At 42.7% G+C, this 27,896-nt stretch overlaps 1 protein-coding gene across 2 annotated transcripts in view; it reads left to right on the top strand.

Annotated features, from left to right (window-relative positions):
* Positions 1–252: 252 nt before the first annotated feature.
* The window catches only part of LOC138798529 (solute carrier family 2, facilitated glucose transporter member 9-like), a 50,052-nt gene continuing 22,408 nt past the window's right edge, over positions 253–27,896 (top strand). Inside the window, exons 1-6 of one of the 2 annotated variants that reach the window (XM_069979039.1) lie at positions 253–472; positions 12,482–12,580; positions 19,324–19,484; positions 23,577–23,701; positions 24,959–25,104; positions 25,330–25,462. In XM_069979039.1, coding sequence (XP_069835140.1) covers positions 428–472; positions 12,482–12,580; positions 19,324–19,484; positions 23,577–23,701; positions 24,959–25,104; positions 25,330–25,462 — 709 coding nt within the window. In that variant the 5' untranslated portion in view covers positions 253–427. Of the gene's footprint in view, positions 473–2,950; positions 3,074–12,481; positions 12,581–19,323; positions 19,485–23,576; positions 23,702–24,958; positions 25,105–25,329; positions 25,463–27,896 lie in introns of those variants that run through there. The other variant, XM_069979040.1, reaches the window with a different exon arrangement.

Here is a 27,896-nt window from a genome sequence, read left to right as displayed (position 1 = left end):
AGCTGACAGATCTGGAGGTCTTAAGCTTCACAATCAGTTTCCTTATCTTAGACCATGTTTTACTATGAGAGCTGATCCCAGCGTGGAGTAACGCACATCAGACACCCTCACATGTGACACCCCCAGCATCACACTGTGCAGCCTCCAGTTTTCAGGCAGAGAGAAAAAAAACTTCAGTTTGACAAATTGATTCCCATTTCCTCCTTAAAAAAAGCCAAATCATGTGAGTCCTGCCTTTCCCCACAGCTTTCCAGTCTGATGAAGACTGGTTATTAAAGAGGAGGTGAATGCCACTCTACGGGCAGCCGCACTTACCAGCACTTATACATAAAAAAACATCAAAATTTTTTTTAAATTTTGGGAATTATTAAAGTTCAATATAAGATTTTTCAAATTAATTTGCAAGTGAACGAGTTCATCGTTTTCAATGGATAACCACAAGAAAGCCTTCAGTGCAAAGCATATAGCCGGGGTAAGTCGTCCTAATGCTGCTGAGATTAGACGTGTGAATGGGCCTATTATTATTATTATTACTACGAATGTATTGCACTTTCCAGGCTGCTTCTATGTATGCACACTGCTGTAGGATGAGGATGCTGGGAATGGTGGTTTTATGTTACTGCTTATTTTTCCAGGGTTTGTGTGTTGTATATGATTTATTGTTCTGCAAAAAATCCTGAAAATTTCCCATAGACTTACTGAAATTGTATCGTGATTTCATAGTGCACGATGTTACAAGTTCTGGCCCGACCATGTATCTGATGACCCATGATTGGCTGTAATGTGCGTCTATATTACGCCTGCACGAAACCAACCTATGAGACTATGTTTACATGCTGCTTTTCTAGTCCTTTTTTTTTTGTAGCTGGCTCATTTTGCAATGTGCAATCTTATACTATTTTGTGGAGGGGGGGAAAAAAAATCTCGCTTTTAAATTTTACCAGTTTTGTGGCGGTTTTTATTTTGAAAAAAAAAAAAAAAATATATATATATATATATATATATATATATATAATGTGTGTGTGTATGTATGTATGTATGTATGTATATATATATATATATATATATATACACAGTGGTACCTTGGTTTAAGAGCGTTTTGGTTTAAGAGCTCTAAGTTTTTCAAAATTGTGACTTGGTTTAAGAGCATTGCTTTGGAGCAAAGATCTCCCTGTACTGGGTGGGAGCGCGGGTGGGGGAGGGGCATGGTCTGCATAACGGGGTCTACAGCACTGTACTCTGACCCAGGAAGTCTCTCTCACCTTCCAAATCATAGCAGATCCACTTCAGGCTGGGGCTTGCATCAGGGGACAGGACTGTGGAGGTAATCTCTCCATAGCTGTAACCCCTCTCTCCCCGGACAGAAAGCGCTGCATGTATGTGCCCACATATGCCCTGCTCATTCCTTCATGCTCCCTGCAGTCTCTGTCCGCCCTTGTGTTTCCCATCCTCTCCATTACTGTACAGTAACTTATAATATCACATATTCTGCTGTTTCTGAATGTTTGTTTCATCTGTTTTACATGTTATTCAGAATAATAAATCATTATTTTTGGGGTGTGGAACCAATTGTCTGCATTTCTAGGATTTCTTATGGGAAAATTTGCTTTGGTTTAAGAGTAGATTTGGATTACAAGCGCGGTCCCAGAACGAATTATGCTCGTAATCCAAGGCACCACTGTATATATGTGTGTGTGTGTGTATATATATATATATATATATATATATATATATATATATATATATTATAAAATTTGTGCTAAACAAAAGAGCAGTCTTTACTGTGTGTGAACATGGTCTCAGCCTGATAATTGTGGTCATATAGCTCTAACCTAGGGAGATGCTTAACCCCAATCTGAGCTCTCTAGCTGTTCAGACTTCTCCGCCTGTCGCTAACCATTGCTATATATGATCTCTATGGATATGTTTACATGTGGTTTGAAAAAGTTGTGGCTGGAAAAGCCACAGATATGGCTGGAGGAATATTCTGTTACTGATACAGAGGGAACTGTGTTTTCTTCTGAGATTCATTGCCCAAATACACAAGGACCGCTGAGTTCCCGCATAGGGGGAGACCTATCAAGCATCCTACAGTAGTAATGTACTTTCTTGTCCATAGCAACCAATCACAGCTCAGCTTTCATTTTACAAGGGCACATGAGAATGTAAGAGATGAGCTGTGATTGGTTGCTATGGGCACGAAGCATTCCTACTGCTTGATAAGTCTCCCCCATAACATTTTGGTCAGGATTTTTGCCAAAACCAGGAGTGGATCCAAAACACGGAAAAAACAGTAGACTGGTTTCAAACTGGCTAAACTTTTTTTGCAGGGCAAAAATATGCCGTAGACGGGAGTCAATGGAATTTTATGAAATGCCATGCTTTCTTGAAGTTTTTTTTTTCCTGTGGCATTTTTCTCTCCTCTCTGCCTTTTTTTTTTAAATAAAGCATAGTGAGGGTTTGGCATGTTTTTCTGCAAACTGTGGTTTTTCTCTTCTATTGAGTTAAATGGAATTTCTTCTGTTCATCTGAAAAGCGGCAAAGGCAAAAAAAAAAATTAAAATAAGGCCAATCACACCTAAAGTCAAAAGCAGCAGAAAAAAACACCAATAGAATTTTTGGCAGTTTTTCTGGCTTTTTTTTTTTTTTTTTAGGCCAAAAAAAAAAGCTGCGTCTGGGGCAGCCTTATAGTTTTTCTCTATGTTGGTTCCACTCCTAGTTTCCAGTAAAAATATTGGGGGAGATTTATCAAACATGGTGCAAAGTGAAACTGGCTCAGTTGCCCCTAGCAACCAATCAGATTCCACCTTTCATTCCTCACAGACTCTTTGGAAAATGAAAGGTGGAATCTGATTGGTTGCTAGGGGCAACTGAGAGAGTCTCACTTTACACCATGTTTGATAAATCTCCCCCATTATGTGTGACGCAGCCAAAATATTAAAAGGGTTCACTCATTACACCCAATCTGTGTGCCGTTGGTACTACCGTCAGAAGATCGGGTAGCTATGAATATGACCATGAGTTCTGTGCACAAGCCCTATTCTGATTCAATCTTGTGACTGGAACTTACACGGTGTGAGTATTGCGTATGTCCTGTGGGGGTTGCTTTATATTTTTGCCCTCTGCTAATATCTGGCTGCAGCGTTTTTGACCCAGACAAAACGCCATGTGCCAATTTTGACAGTTTTGGCTGCTTTAGAAATGGTGGCGTTTTCCTTGTGTAAACCCAATGCATATTTCATTCCAGCTATGTGATGGAGATTTTACAGTATCTGCGGATACCTCTGTGTGTATGGAATCCTATGGAAAATACCACAAATTTTTTTTTTTTTAATTTTCTGTATGAAATTGGATGCATATTGTGATACATATAGAGCATATTGTGGCCTTCCGTGTATCGTAAAACTTAAAAATTTCTATCATGATGGGAATTAGTTTTGCAACAGCTGGAGGGCCACAGGTTGTCTCTTTCCGTCTCTCTATAGGAATGAATAGAGCCGCAGGTCAGGTGCTGTACCCACAGCTCTATTCATAATACAGAAGTCGGGGGCCCGATACAGAGATCGTTGGGGGTACAGAGGTCAGACTCCCCACAATCTCCTATTTTTCCCCTATCCTATAGATAGGGCAAAAGTTAGTTTCCTTGGACTACCCCTTTAAACATAATTCACTATTGCCTCCAAAATTAGGACTAAGATTTGTAAAATGTCACCCACCTTTGCACTGATAACTATGTTGGCTTGTTATAGCGCTTTGTGACAGTCTTGCTGCACGGAGGATGCAGACAAGTATAGGGCACATAGTATCATTATTGTGCTTTTTATAGAACATTTACCATGATCTACTCTCTGCAGCACAGCTCAGTCTGAACACAACCCAATAGTATCAGTAATGTCTATCAGCCAAGAGTCAGCCCATAGCAACAAAGCCGTCCCCTCTGTGTATCCAGTCTGTATGTGGCAATTATCGAATAAATGTTACAGGAGGCAGTGATGTGTGAATGCAGCTGAAAGCCACAACCAGTTCACTGTAATCCTTCCCTAATCTCCAGATGAAGTTTCTAAAGCAATTACTTGCAGCATGTGGATATTGTCAGTGCCACAGTACATCATGTATTTCCTTAATACCATGCATGTGATGGGGAAGGAGAATACTCCCCACCTCCCAATAAGTAACTTTCTGGCCAAAAACTTACCAGCATTTTCCTGTTTCATCTTTATCGCTACAATTCTCTAATATACTTGGTATTTCAAGTGACTCTGTTCCCACAATCTGACCCCCAAACCGCTTTTACCTTCAGATAGCTGCTTTTAATCCAAGATCTGTCCTGGTGTCCGTTCGGCAGGTGATGCAGTTATTGTCCTAAAAAACAACTTTTAAACTTGCAGCCTGTGCCCAACAGGAGTATCTGTGCCCTAACTTTACACCACCCCTCCGTCCCTCCTCCCCACCCTCTTCATCATTAGGAATGCCACTGGAACATTTTCTCCTGTCTGAACACTGCACAGGTGCTTAATGATCCAGCCTATGTCCAGTATTCACACAGCTGATGAATAGGAGGCAATCTGCCTGGAGCATTCCTAATGGTGAGGAGGGTAGGGAGGAGGGACGGAGGGTTGGTGCAACGTTAGGGCACAGATACTCCCGTTGGGCACAGGGCTGCAAGTTTAAAAGTTGTCTTTTAGGACAATTACTGCATCACCTGCCGAACAGACCCCAGGACAGATCTTGGATTAAAAGCCGCAATCTTAAGGTACAAGCGGTTTGGGGGGGAGTGTCAGATTGTGGGTACAGAGTCGCTTTCAAGTATAAAACCTCTTGTCAGCATTCAAAACAGCAGACCTGTGTATACAGTACCTAGTACCTAGTATCCTGGTAACTAGAATTAGAAGAGATAACTAGTGTGGTGGCTGCTGATGTATTTAGCTCACAGAGCATTTTTCTAGACTGGACACAACCTTTCTCAGCAGAGAGCAGGGCTAGGTACACAAGAATGTTCTTATTCATTGACAGCATTGAACGGTGAGGAAGAGGAACGCTAGATAAATTGGGTATTTAATATTAGAACATGAATTACACAGTGATTTTCATTTACGTAACGCCAGATTGTTATGAATCCCTGTTATGAGATGGTTGCATGGACATTGATAGCAAAGTCTACGCAGCGTTTGCTTTAATGGTGTAAAATAATAAATATGTACTTACCTGTTCCCCTGGTGTCTGTGGGATTCCCCAGTCACCACATCTGCAGCTCACACTTCTGTCCCCGTCCAGAAGTGACATGCGGATTAGCGCTCTGGCAAGTGATTGGCTGAGCGGCCTGTCACATCAGAGACTGGTCCGGAGGTTTCTGTGGTGAACTGGGAATCACAGAAACAAGCTAGAAGACACTGGGGGAATGTAAACAGGTAAATATACCATGAAAGCACATCAGCTATTGCACATAGCAATGTGTGGCTGAAAATTCAAAACTAAAAGACAACAATTAGCCGATGGAAGGTTGACCATTGCCTTTATTACATGGAGCAATATCTGTCTGAATTGGCCTGATTCAGCAGATAATTGCTGCATAATAGGGCCCTACCTAAGGTGCTGGCAGTGCCCTAGTGAGCATGGTACCTTTTGGTAATTTTTCCATGCAGTGGATTATGCACAATCCTACCGTAATGAAGTGTCAAAGAGTAATTGTTTGTTCCACACTCTGGCACACCTCACCACTCCATCCTCCTCCCTCTTCTTCATGAATAATCAATGCTGCCCGGCCTCCTGCTCGCTCAGCTGTCAGCCAGTGTCTCTGATTGCAGATCAGTCCTCTTTAGGCAGTTTGTCTGAAAGAAACACTCAGATATAGTTGAATCCCTAAGCCCAAATGGGTTGGAGCTGTGGTCTAGGGGTAACTCTCCTGTCTAGAGACCTGCCAGCAGTTCATTCTTTGGTTCAAATGCCCTGATAGAAATTAAATATAGGTGTGTGTGAGAAAAAAATAAAATATATATAATTTTCTTTTTCCATTATTGTATCATTTTCAAAATTATGTTCATACTCAGTATTTTTGCTCAGTAGTTTGGTCAGTATTTTGCAGCCAAAACCAGGGGTGGATTGAAAACACAGGCTATGTTCATACACTGTTGAAATTGAGTGGATGGCCATCATTTAATGGTAAATAAGAGCCATTATTTCTTTCTTTTTTTTTTTATAACTGTTTATTTTTCAAAACAATTTCCAAATATACAAGACAATAGTCATTGGCATCAGAGTATTGTACAGGCACTCAGACATCACATAGTTTCGTTAGATGAACAGCTCTATGCATAGATGGCAATATAGCCACAGACGAACCATGAAGTGTAATGATCAATCACATGTTGCTCCCTGTCGCCTGGTTCTGTATACGGGGTCGCTTGTTCACCAGAGTGACAAAGCCCAACAATCCTCTGCATTTAGGATTTCAACTATATAGTAAAACAAGAAAACACACACAAAGAAAAACAACCAAACCCAACTGACTAACAAACAAACATACAGACAGACAATCAAACTAACAGATGGGGGGGGGAAAAGGGTAAGAACACTAGGAAGAGGCCACGGCGCCCAGAGTAGCGTCCCATGGCTCCCAAACTTTCTCAAACTTTTCCACCCTATTCTCATTCAGTGCTGTTAAGTATTCCATCCGCCTGACCTCTTTGATTCTCTGAATAAGCATATCTCGGGATGGAGCCTGAGTGCTCTTCCACATCGCCGGTATTGCACATTTGGCCGCTGTGAGGATATGTAAGAGGAGCCTAGCCTCTGGCTTTTTCATCTATTTGGGTGGGACATTGAGCAAGTATGTCCAACGGGAGTAGTTTGCGTAGGACCGTATGTATCAAATCCCTGACCACCCCCCAGTATTGCTGTAGTATTGGCCATTCCCAGAATATGTGGATCAGTGTTCCATGCGCCCGGGAACACCTCCAGCATATGGGTGACGCAGTTGGGAACAAGCGGTGCAATAGGTCCGGTGTGTGGTACCAATGCATTAGAATTTTGTATTTGTTCTCCTTGTAACTCCCACACACTGAGGCCTTTGCTGCTTGGGACCATATAATTTGCCAAAAGGTGTAGGGAATGCTTCGTCCCAAATACGTCTCCCACTTAGACATGTAACTCCAACCTTGGGAGGGGTCATCAGGCGGGGAAGCTAGCAAGCTACTAATACTGGTAATGAGACCACTGGTGGATGTATTTAGCTTGCATAGCCATTCAAAGGAGGTGGGCTTGGAGAAAGGTCTATCTCCACGTAGTGTAGCGGCGTATTGACATATGTCGTCATAAAAGCGGCGGGCTCTATGGGGTAGGCCATATCTATCTTGAAGTTTAGCAAATGGCAGGATAGTCCGCCTTAAAGGGTCTGTAATATCAGCGTAGTGGAAGACTTTTGCGCGAATCCACGGGTCTATTGTCTCTGCTACCATACTACCAGGAATAGCCGGGGTATATATGAAGGTGGTCAGGGGAGAGAACCGAGACACTAAGGCAAATTTGTCCTTGGCCTCCAACCACAATCATCTAGTCAGTCTCATGGGGCCCAACATATCTTTTTCCGGGATATCTAGAGGCAGGTTCCATATCAAAACACTTGGGTGAATGGGCGCCAGCCACAACTTTTCGATTTGAGTCCATTTCGTGTACGCCCATAGAGACGTCCACGCTGGGTGATAGCTATGGACATCTGGGACACCCAGTCCTCCATGGATTGTTTTCGCTGTCATGATCTGGGTTGAGATTCGATGGCGCCCAGTCCTCCAAATGAATTTCAGGAGCACCTTCTGGAAGGAGGTCAAGAACCTTTTAGAGATTGGGATCGGGAGGGTTTCATACAGGTATAGGAGCTTTGGGAGAATGGACATTTTTACGGCCGCCACTCTCCCCAAAAGGGACAGTGGAAGAGGGTCCCATTTAGATAAGAGCGCAGTCACTTCCTGGAGGAGCGGTGGGAAGTTAGCCTTAAACAGGGTAGAAAATGTCGGAGTGATGTTAGTTTCTAGGTATCTAAGTGAATTATCGTTCCACTTGTAGGGAAAGGTTGTTTTTAATGTCTCCGTCAGGGAGAGTGGGAGGTTGATAGGGAGGGCTTCTGTCTTTGTCTTATTAATTTGGTAGCCCGATAGCCTCCCGTATTCATCCAAGATTCTATGCAGGTTGGGAAGAGAAAGCTGGGGATCGCGCAAGGTCAGGAGAATAATTTGAATTCCCTCTCATGGACTAGTATTCCCTTGATATCAGGGCTGAGTCTTATACGCGCTGCTAGTGGCTCTATACAAAGGATAAACAGCAGGGGCGATAAAGGGCACCCCTGTCTGGTCCCGTTATGTATATGTATTCGGGGGGACATTGCATGTGGGAGACGTACCTCTGCAGTCGGGAGAGAATACAGGGAGGATATTACGGAGAGGAAAGGCCCCGAAAAGCCAAAAGCCTTCAGTGTGGCCATCAAAAAAGGCCAACCCAGCCTATCAAAGGCCTTCTCTGCGTCGAGGCTCAGCAGAAGCCCACCAGATCTGGTTTTGTTGAGAACTTCGATCAGTTCTATGGTCCTCCGTGTATTGTCCCCCGACTGACGATTCAGGACAAAACCCACCTGGTCCTTATCAATAAGTTTCGGGAGAAGCGCCCCAAGACGAACCGCCAGCACTTTAGTGAAAATTTTCAGGTCTGAATTTAGTAATGAAATAGGATGGTAACTTGCACAGTCTGTGTGGTCCTTGTTGAGCTTGGGCACTACAGTGATGTAAGAATCAAGCATTTGTTGCGGGATTGGGGAACGAGAAAGGAATGAATTATATAGTGGTAGGAGGTACGGAGATAATTCAGCAGAGAAGGTCTTATAGTATGAGTACGGGAGGCCTTCAGGGCCTGGGGGTTTTCCATTAGAGAGTTCTTTGAGCACCTCTATAAGAGCCATTATTTCAAAACAATGGCCGTTGTTTTAAAATAACGGGAATTATTTGCCATTAAATGGCCGCAATCCACTCAATTTCAACAGGGATTTGAATCAAAGAATAAACTGCTGGCAGGTCTCTAGACAGGTAAGTTACCCCTGGACAACAGCTCCAACACATTTGGGCTCAGCCATTCAACTATATGGGCTCATGCACACTGAGAAATAGACAAGGAATTGAAGAGGAAAGATTTCCGCTTGAAAATTCCTCCTCTATTTTGCTCTGGCAGAATAGGAGCAGAATTTGAGCGGAATGCAAGCAGAATTATATGACTTCTATGAGATTCCTTCAGCAGAATCTGCCCAAAGGCCCTGTTCACATTAAGCAAACACGTCAGAGAGTTCTGCCGCGGAATCCCACTGCTCAGTGTCCTGCTGTGAGTGAATGAGAGGGCGTGCGTGCGCACGCCCTCTTATTCACTCACAGCAGGACACTGAGCGCGGTGGAGAGTTCAACCGCGGAATTCTGCCATGTTTGCTCAGTGTAAACGGGGCCATAGAAGGGACATGTTACTTCTTGGTGTGGAAAGCGGATCTGCGACAGAAAATTCTGCTCGGAAATTCTGCAGTGTGAACAACAAAGCGGAAATCTCATTAAACACAATGGGACATTGCTCTGTTCATATTTTATGGGAGAAATTGCAAGCAGAGCGTATTTCTCTTCAATTCCAATTGTGCTCTAGCCCTAAGGGTATGTGCACACTGACGGAAAATCCTTTGTGCAATTCGCCCTCGCGGCCTGCTCCGCAGTCCGCGAGAGGCAAATTCCGCAACAGATTTTCTGTGAAATTTCCTCAGTGCGCACATACCCTCACTGAGTGTTTCTTTTAGACATAACCTGTCTACAGAGGACTGATCTGCAATCAGAGACATTGGCTGACAGCTGAGTGAGCAGGAGACCGGGGAGCAGAGACTATTCATGAAGAAGGGTGAGGAGGAAGGAGTAGTGAGGTGTGCCAGAGTGTGGCATAAACAATTCCTCTTTGACTCTTCATTACAGTAGGCGACATGAGATTACGCACAATCCACTCCATGGACAAATTACCAAAATGTACCATGCTCACAAAGGGACTGCCAGCTACAGCACACGGTCAGCACCTTAGGTAGGGCCCGGGAGCTGACAGATTCCCTTTAAGAGAGGTGATATAAGGGCTGGAGATAGATCTGTCAGGCTGCTCCTCTCATGGGAGTTCACTGTAAGGGTATGTGCACACTAAGGAATTCTCACAAATAAATTGCTGCGCATTCTGCCACTAGTGCCTGTGGGCTCCCGCATCACTCTCTAGCCGTCCCATAGACTCCATTCTATGGTCAGGCAGATTCCGATGTCCGCCCAAAGAATGGACAAGTCCATTCTATGGAAGGACAGTGAAATCTGCCTGACCATAGAATAGAGTGTATAGGGCAGCCAGAGAGTATAGTGGGAGCCCACAGGCACTAGTGGCAGAATGCGCAGCAAATTATTTGTGAGAATTCCCTAGTGTGCACATACCCTCAGACAGCAGACAGTTATATATGTGAAAAAAGGGGGCGGTAGAAGAGGAAACGAGCCAAATGTTTTATATAATAATTACAGAGCAAGAATAAAATGCTTTGAAGAGTGTCCATACCCTGTAAGCTATAAACTGCTGACTGAAGACAAGGGAACGCATCTGATCAAGATTCTTTTCAACTTCCGCTACTTCAGTCTTTTTTTCTATTGTTGGCGAAAAATGCAATGTTGTAGACCAAGATGGAGCTGTAAACATAGATCAGTCCATAAGCCAGCATTTATATTGTTCCAAAAAGACAGTTTTTTTAATCGGCTACAAATATTTGGAGCAGTGACTTGCCTAATTCATGGTAGGCACAGCTGGCAGCAGACTGGTATAGGCCATGATGTACATTATAGAACAGAGATCCTGTGTGAGGGAGAAGAATATGTGTGATGCATCTGCAAGGTACTGTGAAATGGCTTCATTCACATGGCTGGGACTATGTCATGGTTTTCTTACATGGCAGGTGATCAGCTGAAGGGATCATAGGATGTGATATTATTATCAGATGTAAAAATATATGGTCTTTTTTTTACTTTAAGTAGAAAAATCTAAAGTCTAACAGTACTTATCAGCTTCTGTAAGTGCTGCAGGAAGTGGTGTATTTTTAGTCTGACGCAATGCTCTCTGCTGCCACCTATCTGTGATAGAAACTGTCCAGAGCAGGAGAGGTTTTCTATGGGGATTTGCTTCTGCTCTGGGCAGTTCTTAATATGGACAGAGGTTGCAGCAGAGAGCACTGTATCAGACTAAAAAGAATACACCACTTCCTGCAGGACATACAGCAGCTGAAAAGTACTGTAAGACTTGAGATTTTTAAATAAAAGTAATTTACAAATCTATTACTTTCTGACACCAGTTGATTTAAAAAAAAAAAAAAAAAAAAAATTCTACCCCCTTGAGCACTGATTGGCTAGACTGGCATTACTTTTCGGCAAGGGTCTGCCTGTCTAAGAGGACCCAAGAAGGCATAGGGTTAGGGTTTTGTACACCTCATTCACATGCATTACACTGTAATTTGTTGCAGGAATCCACAATGAAGTCCTGCTACAAATCCTAAGGCTTAGTTCACACTTTATTCTAGCATTTAATGTTTAGTTGCCCCATTGCTGAACGTTTTCTTACTGTATATGGAGCAGCATAATCTGCACTATCCCAATGGGATTGATGATATATTCTAAGCCGTCTAATGGAGAATAGGGATACCTTTTCAGCATATGTTGTTTGAATCAAGCCCTATGGATATGAATCAAGCCCTATGGATAAGTTCAGTGTATCTGATGGTAAAAAAAAACAAAAAAAAAAAAACAGCTGCATGTTTAGAGTTGTACAGAGAGATATATATTAATCCAGACAATTGTATTGCCAGAGCCGGAGCAGGGATAATCTATTCCAATAGACCCGTCATTCTTTTATTGAATTATATAAGAAATCTATCCTTCACCAGAACATCGTGAACATAAGACGGGTCTCATGAATATAAATTAAGTAAATCCAAAATTTTCAACAAAAAACATATATATGTGAGCAAAAAAATGTTTTCTTTTTTTTTTTTCTGTATGCTCTTTAAATAACTAGGTGCCTGACATAATGGTAGACAAAGGCCATGAGTCTATCAGGTATAGGAGGAACTGAATTGGGTCCTCACATAGGGATAGAACATGGATGGTTCCCTTCTTTGCTCGTTTTTTTTTTTTTTTTTTTACATAGCCATATATATGTGTGAACAAACATAAAAACATAAGGTGTTATGGGCCAAATGATTAGATAATATCATGTTAAATTTTAGGGATTGTGGATAGGAGGCCCATTGTGATGGGTTTGCCCCAGCCCTCCAGAGACCAGTGTTATTTATATCCTCTGTTATAAAATGTATTCAAACACAGTGAAGCTCCTCTCTACCCTGATAATGTTGTTTATTTTTGTATCTTTTCACTTTTATTTATTACTATTGTATATTTTCTAGCACCTGACCTTCCCTTTGTTGGCCGTCTCCCTGCTGTCGTCATTCGGGTCATCTATGCTTTATGGCTACAATCTAGCAGTTGTCAATTCTCCATCAGAGGTAAGAATATATACACTAAACCAACCAATGTACACTCATCTAATGTTTGTAAGGTTCCATTCACAGAAAAAAATTAGGACGTAGGTCCAAGGCAAAGTGGTTTTTCCCACGTTAACCACAGTGAACCCATTGGAGATCTTAGTGGCCCATTGAAGATCCAACATAACGCACTATGGAATGCTTTTGGCCTATTTCCCAACTTATTTTGGGTGGACTCAAAATGTAGTGGGCCAAAAACAATACATTCAGGATGGATGTCAGAATACCTTTTTGCTGTTCTCCCACTGTATTCCTTGGACGTGGCTCTAAAATGTGATGGAAATGGGCCCTTTGGAAGAAGTTTAATAACCCCTTAACGACATGGGGCGTAAGTATACGCCCCAGCAGGGTGGGCTTTACGCAAACAGGCGTATACTTACGCCCGATGTTTCCCCGATCGCTGTGTGTTCACACACAGCGGTCGGGGAAGATGGCCTGCTATAATGTATAGCAGGCCATCTCTGCTCGTTGGCACGGGGGGTGATTAACCCCTCCCGTGCCAACGATCGCTGCTATATGCTGATCAATACAGATCAGCATATAGCAGCTAAATTCAGCTTTCCGGGTCAGCACCAAGATAGCACCAGTCCGAGATAGCACCAATCGCCATTAGTGTCCCCACCAAAGATGGCGCCGATGCCACCCCCACGATCGCCGTGATAGGCCGGCCAGTACCGGCCGGCCCATCACGGCGATCATACTGTAAAAACACAGTTTTGCCGGGTTCTGCACCCCTCAGCTAGGTAGCTGAGGGGTGCAGAACAGGTGTGTGTGATGCAGGTGTACCATACTCACCTGATCTGGGCGTCTGGAGCGAAGATCTGCGGTCCACGCCGTCTTCGCTTCACTTCCGGGTTCGGTCGTCCAGCGTCGGAAATCTTCGGAAACGCGTCCTCGGGTTCGGCGGGTCTCGGCAATCTCCGGCAGCGTCGCTCTACTGCCCCCTAGCGGCTGATCAGTGAATATCATTCACTGATCAGTTGCTTTGGGTTAAAAAGAAATTTTTTTTTTATTTTTTTTTTCCTAAATTTTTTTTTATTTTTTTGCGCCCTAACGCCGCTGAGTGCTGATCAGCATCGCACGTAAGTGCGCCGCTGATTAGCAACTCCTCCATTTTGGCGTAGGGGCGTTTTTTCCCCCCTATATCCTACCCCCACTGTCTGCTGATAAGTGCCGCACATAAGTGCGGCATTTATCAGCAGCTCCTTTCTTGGCGTAGGGATATTTTTTCTTACTATCAAAAAAACACGTTAAAAACACTACACTACACCACACTACATGGAATAAAGTTTTACACTACACTACATTACACATTTACATACCCCATATACCAATCCCCGTATAAAGATGGCCCCCAGGGTGTTTTCAGTGTCGGACGCATACGCTATTATTGCCTCCGACACCGAAACAGCCCGTGAGGATGAATGGGGTGATCCTTCTTTCATCCATTCATCCTCATCATCCAGTGACGTGTCTGGGGATAGCGTAGCGTACGCTGCCCCCCAGACACGTCTTTTCCGCCAGTACCGTCCCAATAAGAGATGACGGTATGGCGTGAAATTCTACAAACTCTGTGAGCGTACCTCAGGGTACACTTACAGATTTAGGGTACGTGCACACTGCGGAATGGCGAAGGATAACCCTTTGTGCATACCGCAGCTGGTACCCACCGGCGGACTGATGGAGGCGCGCGTCTCCGCCCGTGTCATAGATTCCATTCTATGCACGGGCGGATTCCGTTGTCCGTCCAAAGAATGAACACGTTTATTCTTTGGACAGAGGGCGGAATTCGCCCGTGCATAGAATGGAGTGTGACACGAGAGGAGACGCGCGCCTCCATCAGTCCGCCGGTGGGTGCCAGCTGCGGAATGCACAAAGGGTTATCCTTCGCCATTCCGCAGTGTGCAGGTACCCTTAGAGTGTATGAAGGAAGGGACACCTGAATCCAGCCCCCAGATGCCCCCCCATCCTCAAAGTTAGTGGGAAGATCGTCCGGGAACTGATCTTCCCACTGCTGGATAAAGGTTACCACCACCTGTACGGGGATAACTTTTATACCAGCACCCCCTCTTCTGGTCCCTCGCTGCCCGAGCTACTGTAGCTTGCGGCACGATCCGAAAATATCAGAAGCAGTAATAGGGCCCTAATATTTAGCAGCCATGGAGCGGACCCAGCGCTTCTGGATATGAAGGACCCCGTATCGCACCAGGACAACATTTTCCAGGTGACGTCCCCCACACTGGAAAACAGGAGACCCCAGAAGAAGTGCAGAGTGTGGCGTAACAGGGGGATCAGGAAGGACACCATTTTCCAGTGTGACACCTGTCCTGATCCCCCTCGTCCTCTGCATACTGGATCGCTTTAAGGCGTACCACACGTCATTGGAGATCTACATTTTCTAAATTCTGTCCCTTATTCCTATTTCAGGGGTCACGTTGATCCGGGGATTATTCTGATCGCCATTATGGAGTCGGGAAGGAATTTTTCCCCTGTGATGAGGCTACTGTCGTCTGCCTTACGAGGGTTTTTTTTTTGCCTTCCTCTGGATCAACACAGGTTGAATTTGATGGACACCTGTCATTTTCAACCTTATAAACTAATAATTGGCCTAATACCCCCAAATAAATTAGAATTGTCCCTTTTCCCCAGCTAAATAGGTATGGTCGCCATTCCCATTAGAGGATGCCATGATGCAATTACAAAGCCTTTGTGCGGCCAGGACAGTAGAAACCCCCCACAAGTGACCCCATTCTGGAAACTACACCCCTTAAGGAATCTAATGAGGGGGGCAGTGGGGATATGGCCCCCTGGTGACAGGCATATTTGTGGCGTGAAAATGAAAAAAAATTATTTTTTATTTTCACGGTACATGTTCCACATATGTGCCCGTCACCAGTGGGGTCCATATGCTCACTGTACCCCCTTGTTGGATTCCTTATGGGGTGTAGTTTCCATAATGGGGTCACTTGTGGGGGGTTTCTACTGTCCTGGCAGCACAGGAGCTTTTTAATTGCGACATGGCCTCCATCCTCCATTCCAGCCTCTAAATGGCGCTCTGTCCCTTTGGTGGCTTGCCCTGTGCCCATATGGCACATTATGCCCACATGTGGGGTATTTTCGTACTCAGGGGAAATTACCCTACACGTTTTGTGTTCACTTTCTTTTTTAACCCCTTGTGGAAAAGGAAGAAAAAAATCAAGGCTAGACTAACATATAGTGTAAAAAATGTTTAATTTTTACACTAAATTATTGATCTTGTCTTGATTTTTTCATTTTCACAAGGGGTTAAAAGATAAAAAAAAACACTAAATGTGTAGAGCAATTTCACCTGAGTACGGAAATACCCCACATGTGGACATAAAGCGCCATGCGGGTGCAGGGTAAGCCTCCAAAAGGAAGGAGCGCCATTTGGCTTTTGGAGGCTGGATTTGGCTGGAATAAATTTCGAGGGGCCATGTTGCATTCAAAAGGCCAAGACAGTTGAACCCCCCCACAAGTGACCCCATTGGGTCCACATGTGGGGTATTTCTGTACTCAGGAGAAACTGCGCTACACGTTTGGTGTTTTTTTTTTTCTTTTATCCCCTTGTAAAAATGAAAAATGAAGGCTAGAACAACATTTTAGTGTAAAAAATAGAATTTTTCCTTTTTTACACCACATTGTTCTGAAAATCTGTGAAGCACCTGTGGGGTCCAGATGCTCACCGCACCCCTTGTTACATTCCTTGAGGGGTGCAGATTTCTAAATGGTGTCCCTTTAGGGGTGTTTTTTAGGTTTTGGCACCCCAGAGCCTCTGCCAACCTGAAGTGGTACAGTCAAAAATGACCAAATATAACGGAGGCGTTGAAATTTACTAGGCGCTCCTTTATATCTGAGGCTTGTGGTTGTGTCAAATAGCGCAATAGGGCCACATATGGGGTATTTCTATAAACTGCAGAAACGGGGCAATCAATATTGGGGTGCATTTCTCTGCTAATAGGTTTATCATTATGAAAGATATTGGATTACAATAAAATCTCTGCACAGAAAATAAAAATTTTCAAATTTCTTACACACTTGGCTTTTATTTCTGTGACTCCCCTAAAGGGTTAAAAAAAACTTTCTGGATGTGCTTTTGCAGAGTTTGGGGGGTGCAGTTTCTGAAATGGGTGCTTTGTGGGGCTTTCTAACATACAGTCCCCTCAAATACACTTTAAACCTTAACAGGTCCCTAAAAATATCTGATTTTGAAATTTTACTGAAAATTTGGAAAATTGCTGCTAATGTTTTAAGCTTTCTATTGTCTAAAAAAATGAAATATAGTTTAATAAAAGCTACCAACATAAAGTAGACATGTTGCTAATGCTATTTAATATATAATTTATGGGGCATAACCATTTTCTGTATAAGCAGAAAGGTTTCAAAGTTGGAAAAATGCATTTTTTCACAATTTTTCACGTTATTTTGGTGTTTTTCATAAAGATTTGTTATAAGTATCGACTCCATTTTACCAGAAATGTAAAGTACAATATGTCACGAGAAAACAATCTCAGAATCGGCTGGATAGGTGAAAGCATCCCGAAGTTATTAATGAATAAAGTGACACTGGTCATATTCATAAAAGTTGTCTCTGTCCTTAAGGCCATTTCAGGCTCTGTCCTTAAGGGGTTAAATTACCTTTAATTACCGTTGGCCAAAGAGTTATCGCTTCCTTCCGTCTTCTCCATTTACATCAATGTTCGGCACTGTTGAATGCCCCTTGTTTTCTTTTTGAAGAGGAGGGGTAAACTGCTGCCAGAGAGCTTGAAAGCTCTGGAAGTGACTTATCTCTCGGAAAACAAAGGGGAAAAACAAAAACAAAGGGCAGGAAAATTCCATCACGCTTGATTCCTATCTCCACCAACACTATCAGTGGAGTTTTGGAAAACCTCAATATGTAATGTTGCAGATAATCCTGGGAACATTGTGCAGCTATTGGATAAGAGATGGCTGCATGATTTTGACGCATTTAAATGTGAAAACACTCTACGGCTATGTTCACACATAGTATTTCCCTCAGTCTTTTGGTCAGTCTTTTTTTCAACCAAAATCAGGAGTGGGACTGAAAGGGCAAAATTATAATGAACAGATCTGTGTTTTCAACTCACTCCTGATTTTGTTTGAAAAAAGACTGAACAAAAGACTGACTGAAATACTATGTGTGAATATAGCCCAAGGGGGCTTTCACATGGATCAGATAAGTTGCTAATTTTCTACAGAAGACTTGCACGGTGACAAATCCAGTGTATTACAATACCAATGATGTCAATGAGATTTTAATAAAACTCGTGCTGTGCTACAAAATAACGCTGGAATCTGGGCTTCACCTGACCTGCGCTGTGGATTAGATATCGTTTTTCTCTATTGACTTTAATGGGAGAGTCGAAATCATCAATACGTTTTATTGTGTGTGTGTGTGTGTGTATATATATATATATATATGTGTATTAGAGATGAGCGAACCGGGTTCAGGTTCGAGTCGATCCGAACCCGAACGTTCGGTATTTGATTAGCGGGGGCTGCTGAACTTGGATAAAGCTCTAAGGTTGTCTGGAAAACATAGATACAGCCAATGACTATATCCATGATTTCCACATAGCCTTAGGGCTTTATCCAACTTCAGCAGCCCCCCCCTAATCAAATGCCGAACGCTAGGGTTCGGATCGACTCGAGCATGCTCCAGGTTCGCTCATCTCTAATGTGTGTGTGTGTGTGTGTGTGTGTGTGTGTGTGTGTGTGTATGTGATATATATATATATATATATATATATATATATATATATATATATATATATATATATATATATATATATACACACACATGCTTAAAGAATGCAGCATATCTGCTACATGTGGACGTACGCTTTAGGTTTATTCCATGGCTGCTTCCATTTGACCAAATATTTCTTTTTTTTTTAATCCGAATGTAGCTCCAGATCTGAAGGTTTAGAGGTGGAGGAATTAGGGGCTGCCTGCACTTAGAATCCATTGTTTTTTTTTTAAATTAATCTTGATGATGAACATCAAAGAGAGCGTCCTCCGCTTTATAGTGGTTAGAGCTCCAAGTTGCTGATACCGAGCTCCAAAGCCCACATATAGTGATAGAGCCGGATGATAAAACCTTTGGATATCTGTATTATAGGAATAGACCACGGGCTGGTGTAAAGATATATTATGGTGACAGTATTGTAGACCTAATATGATTAATTGGCAAAGACTACACAATGGCAGACATTCACTCTAATGTATATAAGATTCCAGGGAAAGGGGATTCTTAATCAGTCGTTTGAGTTTGTGCATTGCCTTAAGGCATGATACTCATTCCACAAAATAAGGAGTTGTTATAGGTAGCGGGTGGGGACTCTGTGACCTTAGAGCTACAAAGTCATGTGCTTGAACTCAACGGTGCAGAATGTAAAGGAATTGACATTACGGCCAATCAGGATATAAGCCGTTCTCTGATCATATGCCTTCCTCGGACATAGCTTACTGTCATGTGTTTTATACATGTCATAAAGAACTATGATTTAGCAGATCCAAATTAGTACTATTTATTACCTATAGCAATCTGATTTATTAATTATTCTTGTTTTAATTAATTTATGTTTTACTTTGGTTAATTCTAAGCAATTTGGGGATTCATTAGATTTTCAGACATTAACTTTAGCTGATTCATTACTTTCCAGCACATTAAAGCATTTTACAATGCCACCTGGATCCAGAGATATGGAGAGTCACTTGAATCAAGTCCATTAACCATCTTATACGCCTTGACGGTGTCTGTATTTGCGCTCGGGGGAATGCTGGGGTCTCTGCTGGTTGGTGTTCTGGTCTCCAGATTTGGACGGTAAGATTCCCACACCCCCACTCTTCTCCTTCCATAATGTTTTCTCAAAGCTATTGAGGATTTGGTCTCAGTTTACTTTTGGCTCAGGGCTGATCTGTTCTTCCAAATGTATGATGTGGGCATTAGGCTAAATGAATAGAAGAGTCATTTCTAGGCATCACACTTTACAAGCCATGTTTTGATCTGATGGTTAACACGATAGCCAGTGACTGCACTCCGTGGTAAATTAGTATCCGGCAACATATTTACATGGTTTATCAAGATGAGCAAAGCATATACAATGTGTTAAACTTACCAAAGAGCATTATATGATGTGGTGTGGTGGCAGTGGTGGCAGTGGGGGCTAAGGTTGGAAGCACCACACGGGCACTTGTCATGGTGAGCCATGAGTAGGACAAGATGGCCACCCCAGGATGCACTGCCTCGGCACCCGCACAATACATGGAGTTGAAGTTGTTGCAGTTGTGTAGATTAGTGAGAGTTGCATGGCTTCAGGTGTTCAGCGGGAGAGAAGACTTAACCAAAAGAATAGTTTACTGTATCGCTTTGAAGGACAGTACAGGATATCACAGTCTCTGGAATACAATAGGCTCTTGCTTAAAGCTGCAGTCACTCTTGTAGGAGGTAATACTTGTGGTGTTCTCACACGTTAAGACAAATATAGAATACACAAAATAACGATAAGGACTTGAGCAATCTTTAGAAGACAATAGCTGTTTGAAGTGCTGAAATACACTTGTGAAACTTTGAGTTAGTTGAGAAAGTCTTTTAGTTGTACAGCAAGGGTAAGTTGGGATCCTGGTGCCACAGACTGGGGCCTATTCAGATAAAGTGGTTCAGCTGAGAATGGGAGGAAAAAGTCCTGAATCTGAGGGAAGAATACATCCGCCTACGCTACTGTGTGGGCACAGAATGACACACTATCAGGGAGTTCAGGCCAACCTAGTGGGAGAGATATTGTCCAGGAGACCCTCAAGGGACACACTAGCAACTTGCAGTAGAAAACTCGGCCTTTGCACTTAGCTTAGCTACTGACACGTTTGGTACATCAGTTACTCATAGAATCCTTTAGAGGTTAGTCCCGTCTTTCACCACAGACCGTCAACGCTTTGCTCTAGCCAGACATGGCTAGGATCTCTTTAGAAAGAAGAAATAGCAGCATTCCCACACAAGGCTCCTGGTTGAAGAATACTTTCAGCAGGCTCTGTGTGAATACTCTCTCATACATTAATTTTTTTACCAGATAGGTGCAGCTCACCTCCAACCTCGAATTCTTCAATATTGAGATTAACGGAAAAATCACCAATATAGGGTGTCAAACACAGGTGAAAAGTAATATTTTATGATACGCCCTATAGTGGCCATTTTTAAATCTGTTCTTAGTTAGTGTAATACTTTGAGGACTGATATTCTTTGATGTTCTATGTCATCAAGGTGATGCATGTTCTATGTGAAGATATAGATCTCTAGGCATATACAGTATCTTTCCCCTTAGCTGAGCACAGAAGGGTTAACTGAATAAAGAAAGCACATCTAGCCTCTCTCTCCATAGGATTTATTAGTGGTTTGCTGTTTCCCCGCACAGGACTGATTACACATAACCAATTAATATCCATGGGATAGCAAACTTCCTCAAAATGCATAGCACTGCTATGTATATGATGGGAACATATTGTGACTACCGGAGCAGAATATAGTTTACTTCAAACCTCATTCGAGGCTGCCTGCTATCTTCCATTCCAGATTAACCACTTTCTCACACTATTAACCCAGGCCTCTTCATTTACATAATGGTTTCTGCTAATGGCAAGAGGTTGCACTTGTAGATAATAACAGTTTATACTGCTTTATCAGCTGGCTTTGTATGGGGGGGGTATATTCATATTACTGTCAGATATGGATTTTCCATCCTATGCAATGTAAAAAAAAATATTTTAACATCATCAGGAGCTAAGGAAATAAGTGTATTGATGGAAATGGCCCTTTACCATATGCAGAAAAAGTGCTACCATAGTCAGGAACCAGTGCCAGAAGTGCTCTATGTCACTCAATGGGGATCGCTCACGTAAGGTAGCCATACACTTTCACCAAACATTTCTTGGACCATGAGCTTCATTTCTGGAGCTTCCCATACACATGAACGTCCAGCATGGCTGAATGTTTATAAGCTCTCTATAGAGAGAGGAGGGGTTAGTGGCTGCGAGGCAGCACTGGTGGCGGCTTATTTCACTGGTGATGGCTTGTTTTTCTTGGGAGGGATATTCTTCCAATTTATTTTGCAAGAAAAACCACCACAGTGTTACAGTGCATAGTAATCCTCAGACAAAGCCCAATGTGTTTCAGTTACCTATACAGGCACCTGAAACATGTTGCCGTTTGTTTGAGGATAACGATGCACTGTAACACTGTGGTTTTACTTGCAAAATAAATTGGAAGCATTTCCCTGAAGAATCACTGTATCCATTCATCATTTATTTCTATTGTGGCGGACACTGGGCTGGAGTGGGGATCAGCGCTGATGCTGAGGAATGGAGTGGTAAGCTCTAAGACAGTTACTGATCCCGCCAAAGTCAGTTGACTCTTGAGTAAGGTGTATCGGTCCCGTTATGGTAAATAAACGGCCTCTTTTAATAAGGAATAGTAAGCATTCAATTTGCAGACCTATTTAGTTGTATGTCCCCCTCCTCAAAAACCCTTTAAATCAATGGATTTCATGCTGCAGATATCAATGTAACTGAATGATGAAACACTCCATCAAATCTGCTGCAGATCCTGTACATGTGAATGGACTAGAGATGAGCGAATCGCTCATCTAAATGAAGCGAAGTACTTTGTCTTATCTTCGCTCATCATGCCACCGGCCTTTCAGCGCTTCTCCGCTCACTGCCACTCCTCTCAGGATGCCGGGGAAAACTGCATCCAATCCTGGGAAACTTCTTCCAGTTTCCCAGGATTGGATCCAGCTTTTCCCCGGCACCTGGGGTGGAGTAGCAGGGAGCGGAGAAGCGCTGATTCGCTCATGTCTAGAATGGACCCTTTAGGTGTGTTCACCCAATGCAGTTTCCTTGCAGTACTGCATCATTTCAGTGAAAACATGGCAGAACTGCAATGAATCTGCAACGTATGTGAACACATACTTATTGTTTAGTGTATTCATTTTGGGGTGTGGTTAAATTTACAAAAATATCAGGCTCATGTTATATGCCTATGTCAGATCATACTAGTTTTACAATTGTAGTGTTTCTTATTCTAAAGGGTAGTACAGTTCTTGCTTCACATTTACCCATCCATGTTTAGATGTTAATTAGCCTAACACACACATCCACACATTGTGACAAGTTTTATAAATATATATTTTTTTTTTTCATATATTAATGGCTGTCTACAAAATTATTTCTAAACATGGCAAAATTCTATTTTGGATGCAGATTATGTAAAATTATATTGATTTTCGTAAAAATAGCATATCCGTCCTGTGTCATCATACCCCTTTTAATACAAACTAAGGTGTACACCTAAATTACAGGGTTTTTCCAGGAATAGAAAAACATTGTGACTTTTTTCCAGAAACAGCACCTTTCTTGTCTGGGTGGGTTTTTAACCCCCTTTCTGCCGCCGCACTGTTAATTAATGTCGCTGCAGCCTATGCCCGATGCTGCAATGATGTTAATTTACGTTCCAGGATGACACAGGTGCAGGAGCTGCTCCTGTGTCATCAATTGCCGGTCCCGGCTATCGGTGATAGCTAGAGACCTGCCGCAACTCTCAGCACTGGAGCCGCGCTCCGATGCTGAAAGTTAACCTTACAGATACTGCGGTCAGGACGACCGCAGCATCTATAGGCCTCCAGACAGAGAACTTTCCCTCTACAGAGGGAGAATTCTCTGCCGGTGGCGATCAGGGATCTGCGCTACGGAAGCCGGCGGGGGTTGGGAGTGAATAGTTGCAATAGCACACAAAATCTGGGGACAGGGGTGATGCGGCTTTTGAAGGAAAGTTGCTGTTTCCCAGGTTTCCACCTTGCTCAGTACAGTAAAGCAATTTGTCTATACTTTCCCCCCCAAGTACCTATACGTTTTATTTGTTTTACAGAAAAGGAACGATAATAAAAAGCTCCCCGCTGGTTTTCATAGCTGGTACTTTGATGGGATCCAGTCGTATATTAGGGTCCCCTGAAATGGTAATTATTGGACGGTTTATCACCGGTATTCACTCAGGTAAATGGAGAGAAATATATTACTTGAGCATATTGACAAAGACATTAACAGTATTTTATCATATTTTCAACTTGAATACATTGTATTTGCTTTTAAATCGTCTTTTTTTCAAATTGTATTTTTAATAAAATAGAACAGGTCCAAAGGTAAGAAAAAAAAAAATGGTGGATGGTCTGAAGCATAAAACCAGGAAAGCGTTAAGGATCTAAATCTGTATAGTCTAGAGCAGGGTTGGGCAATTATTTTCCCATGGGGCCACTTGAGAAATTGGAATGGTTTTCGAGGGCCAGACTAATACATGCTGCGGTATCATTTATCATTGATTCAGCAGCACAGACACTCTGACACGAGACGGTTGGAGCAAGTTAGCGGGCCGGATGTGGCCGAGGTCTGGCCTATAGGAAAGAAAGGAAAGGGGGGACATGATCGATACATTTAAGGTTCAGAAGGGAGGTTTTTAAGAAGGAAGCAGGGGTTCAGGAGGGGGTTTTTAATAAAAGAAAAAAAAAAACTGAACACAAGAACAAGGGACCATAATCTGAGGTTAGTTCTACAATAACTGCATTAAAACCTGCCTGGGATAAACATGTATCTATCCTAAGAAGTGAAGTACTAAAAGGGAAGACTAGTGGTCTTTTTCTGCTGACAGTCTTATGTTTTCTATGTTTTTAAGGATGAGACTGCTTGACTTGCAGTTTCTATTCCAGTTCATTACAAAGGTATTTGGGGTTCTGTGCTGCCATTCAAGTTCTTTCACCTCAAACTTAACCAACCATGCCCAACCATCCACCTTTTCATTTGATGCTTGATGATGTAAGACCTGCATGCAGCTGCTCAGCACGGCACTCTACACTTTAACACAGGGCAACCTCCTTCTGTAACTTTATAGCATCTCAATTTTGCCACAATTGATTATCGTCCCTGATACCTTAATTTCCGAATAATACTGCTCACAGTTGTAAGTGGATCTAGGAAGGTAGAAATTTCACAAATTGACAAATTGTTGTGGTGCTTTTTGGTTGTCAGTGTAACAAAAAAAATAGTTTTTAAAAGCATTCAACCCTATTTTATGTGTTTTTTTCTATTAAAATTTTTTTTAACAGTTTACAAAAGCTTCCAATTTCCCGTTTGTATTTTATAGCTACACTGCACCCTGTTCTTTATTAGACTATGTATTTACTGTTATGTTTTTGTACAGTTTTTGCCATATTGCACAATAGTCTATTCATCTTACTCAGTGTGTGGATTTTTCTTTAGGTATATCCCTCAGTGTGGTGCCTATGTATTTGGGAGAAATTTCTCCAAAGAATTTACGAGGCTTCTTAGGCTTAATGCCAAGTATTTTCATTTGCCTTGGAGTGTTTACCGCCCAGGTGCTTGGCCTTCCGGAGCTACTGGGTCAGGTCAGTACTGTGTATAGGGATCAGTATGGGGAGGAGTATGGGGCTTGGTTTCCATTGTAGAACGTTAGCCCAAGACTGTGGAATTTTATGTGTCACACACTGTTTACTACTAGAGTGATTGGTTTATATCTTACTGATGATTTTTGTGCTACAGTATAGTATACATGACTATGGTAATACATTCACACCATTCTCATTGCTTTTATATCTGCTTTATTTTGTCAGGATGAGTCCTGGCCTCTGTTTCTTTCCCTGGTTGTGATTCCCACTTTTATTCAAGTCTCTATGTTACCTTTTTTCCCGGAAAGTCCTCGCTACTTGCTTATCGACAAGAGCAATGTTCATGCTACAATAGCTGGTGAGTAATAATAATAAATAATAAATGATTAATAATTAATGTTCTAAACTAGAAACCCTAAAATTGAGGGTTTTGGTAAAATATCAATAAAAATTGAATATGTTTGCTCACTCTTAACAGCAATGAGTGGCTTTGTTTTTATTAGTGCCATGTACTGGTTCTAGCTATGTAGTGTTGTGGCAGCTAGTTGGGTGTTGGGTTGCTTGGGCACTTGTCACAGTGGCCGGAAGTGGTGTTGGAACCCACCGCCGGACAAACTTGACAGGATAGCCCAAGTGTTGGTGTAGGCGCAGGTGCGACAAAAAGGACAGAGACCAGTGACTTAACCAGGGTAACTTTCTTTACTGGAAGAACTTCAGTGCAATACAATACAGTTGCAGTAATAACTCTGAGAGCAGGTGCAGGTGACAGGTAGTTATAAGTAGTTGTAGGGATGCGTCTTAGGGGCTTTGTCCAGGTAGTGGTGTACTCTGCCAGGATGAGTTAGAAGTGTTGAAGAGTGAAGAATACTCATACTCACGTTTAGATAGTGTACTATCTGATCACCTTCTGCCCTGACCAGTTCAGTGAGTGACAGGTTGGGTAGTATGAGCCCCATATGCACATAGTATATTTTACTCTGAACATGCAAAACTATCTCTGCAAATTTCCCCTCCACACTGGACGGCTTGTCCTTTTCCATTCCTTTAGAATTGCTGATGCCGATTTCCTGCTCTTAGGAAGATAAATGGATGATACCACTTGTAGTCTTGTCTGTCACATTCATTGCTTCCCCCCAGGTTAAAGAAGATACCTGTGAATCTCTTCACTCTCACTCTTCTTTCTGTCTGTTTGTTGAATTACCCGGCACACACAAAGCAATGATCATTTGCTATTGAGACAACACTGTTGGCTATTAAAATGACTCACAATCACCGGTCGGAAACTACGAGACAAAAGAAAGGGGAGGGGTTTAGTGCTCTCCTGCTTCCACCGCTAATGGTTAGCTAGCCCTTCTAGAAATTTTTTATTATTGTCATATAATTACAGAAATGTTCACTTTTTCTGCTCTTATAAATGGTAAAACTTTAATTCTTGAGTGACATAGAAAAGAAGATCTATCTGTTTCAGGTGTTAAAAGGAAACTTTTAGCAGGTTTGTGCGAATGAACCTGCTGATATCCCTCAGCAGCTGCGTACCTGAGCTTCCTGGTGCCGGTCTTGTCTTTTTTCTAGGTCCCACTGTTTTGACGAAGTTTAATCCAAACCAAATATGCAAATAAGCTAGTTAGGAGCACCGGAGGCATTTCTTGGCCCCCCAGAGCACCCCTTGGCCCACCCACTGCCTCCTTCGGTGACTCTTACACATGCCTGTATGACCGGCTAGCATATATGAATATGCATGTATAGGCATCACTGAAGAACACGGTGGACAGCCCGAAAGGGGTGCTGTGGGGGGCCATGGAAGAAAAAAGACAAGCCCGGCACCAGGAAGACCAGGTACGCAGCTGCTGGGGGATATCAGTGGGTTCATTTGCGCGAAACTGCTGATAGTTCCCCTTCAAGAAATGATTACAGCTGAGGGAAACACATTACTGGACCAGAACAAAACTAGGGCCCCTATTACACCAGATTTTCTGACAGATTTTTGAAACCAAAGCCAGATATGGATTTGAAAATAGGAGAAATTTCAGTCTTTCCTTTATGACCTGTTCTCTGTTTATAGTCTGTTTCTGGCTTTGGCTGCAAAAAATCTGTCAGATGTAATAGGCCCCTAAGACGTGATGTATTTGGCCAAAAGGATCCAAGAAAGAGGAGATATCTCACAACCTTAAAATTGTGCCATGTGTGGCTACATTAACCCCTAGACGACCCTGGGCGTACAGGTACGTCCTGGATCGTCTACGGGTGTTCAGTTTTACCCCAGGGCGAACAGCGTAAAAGCAAATACCCCCCAAATAAAAGAAATGTGTTGTTTGTTTTTTTTTCAATTTCACCACATATTAAATTTTTTCTGGTTTTGCAGTGTACTTTATGAACAAATTCAGCCTGTCATTGCAAAGTACAATTAGTGGCGCAAAAAATAAGGGCTCATGTGGGTTTCTAGGTGAAAAAATGCAACTGCTATGGCATTTTAACCCTTTCCCGCACGAGGATGTAACTGTACGTCCTTGTGCGGGTGCGGGCGTTCAGAGCGGGGCCGCGCGGCGACCCCGCTCTGAACCGCCGCGATCCCTAGTGCCTCATGTAGCCCAGGATCGCGGCTATTAGTGGGCATGGTCCGATCGGCGTGCCCGCTAATTAGATAATCGGAGGCAGCTGTTAAAGATGACAGCTGCCTCCGATTACCGGATTCAGCCGTTCCCTGGTGTCTAGTGGGGGAGATCGCTCCTCCGGGATGCAGCCGAAAGCAAACGAGTGCCGATCTCATTGATCTTTGCTGTATAACTATACAG

Source organism: Dendropsophus ebraccatus, chromosome 8 (assembly GCF_027789765.1).
Source record: "Dendropsophus ebraccatus isolate aDenEbr1 chromosome 8, aDenEbr1.pat, whole genome shotgun sequence".
Lineage (NCBI taxonomy): Eukaryota > Metazoa > Chordata > Amphibia > Anura > Hylidae > Dendropsophus > Dendropsophus ebraccatus.
The sequence above is the reverse complement of the archived record's forward strand: the minus strand, read 5'-3'. Positions and strand labels throughout refer to the sequence as shown.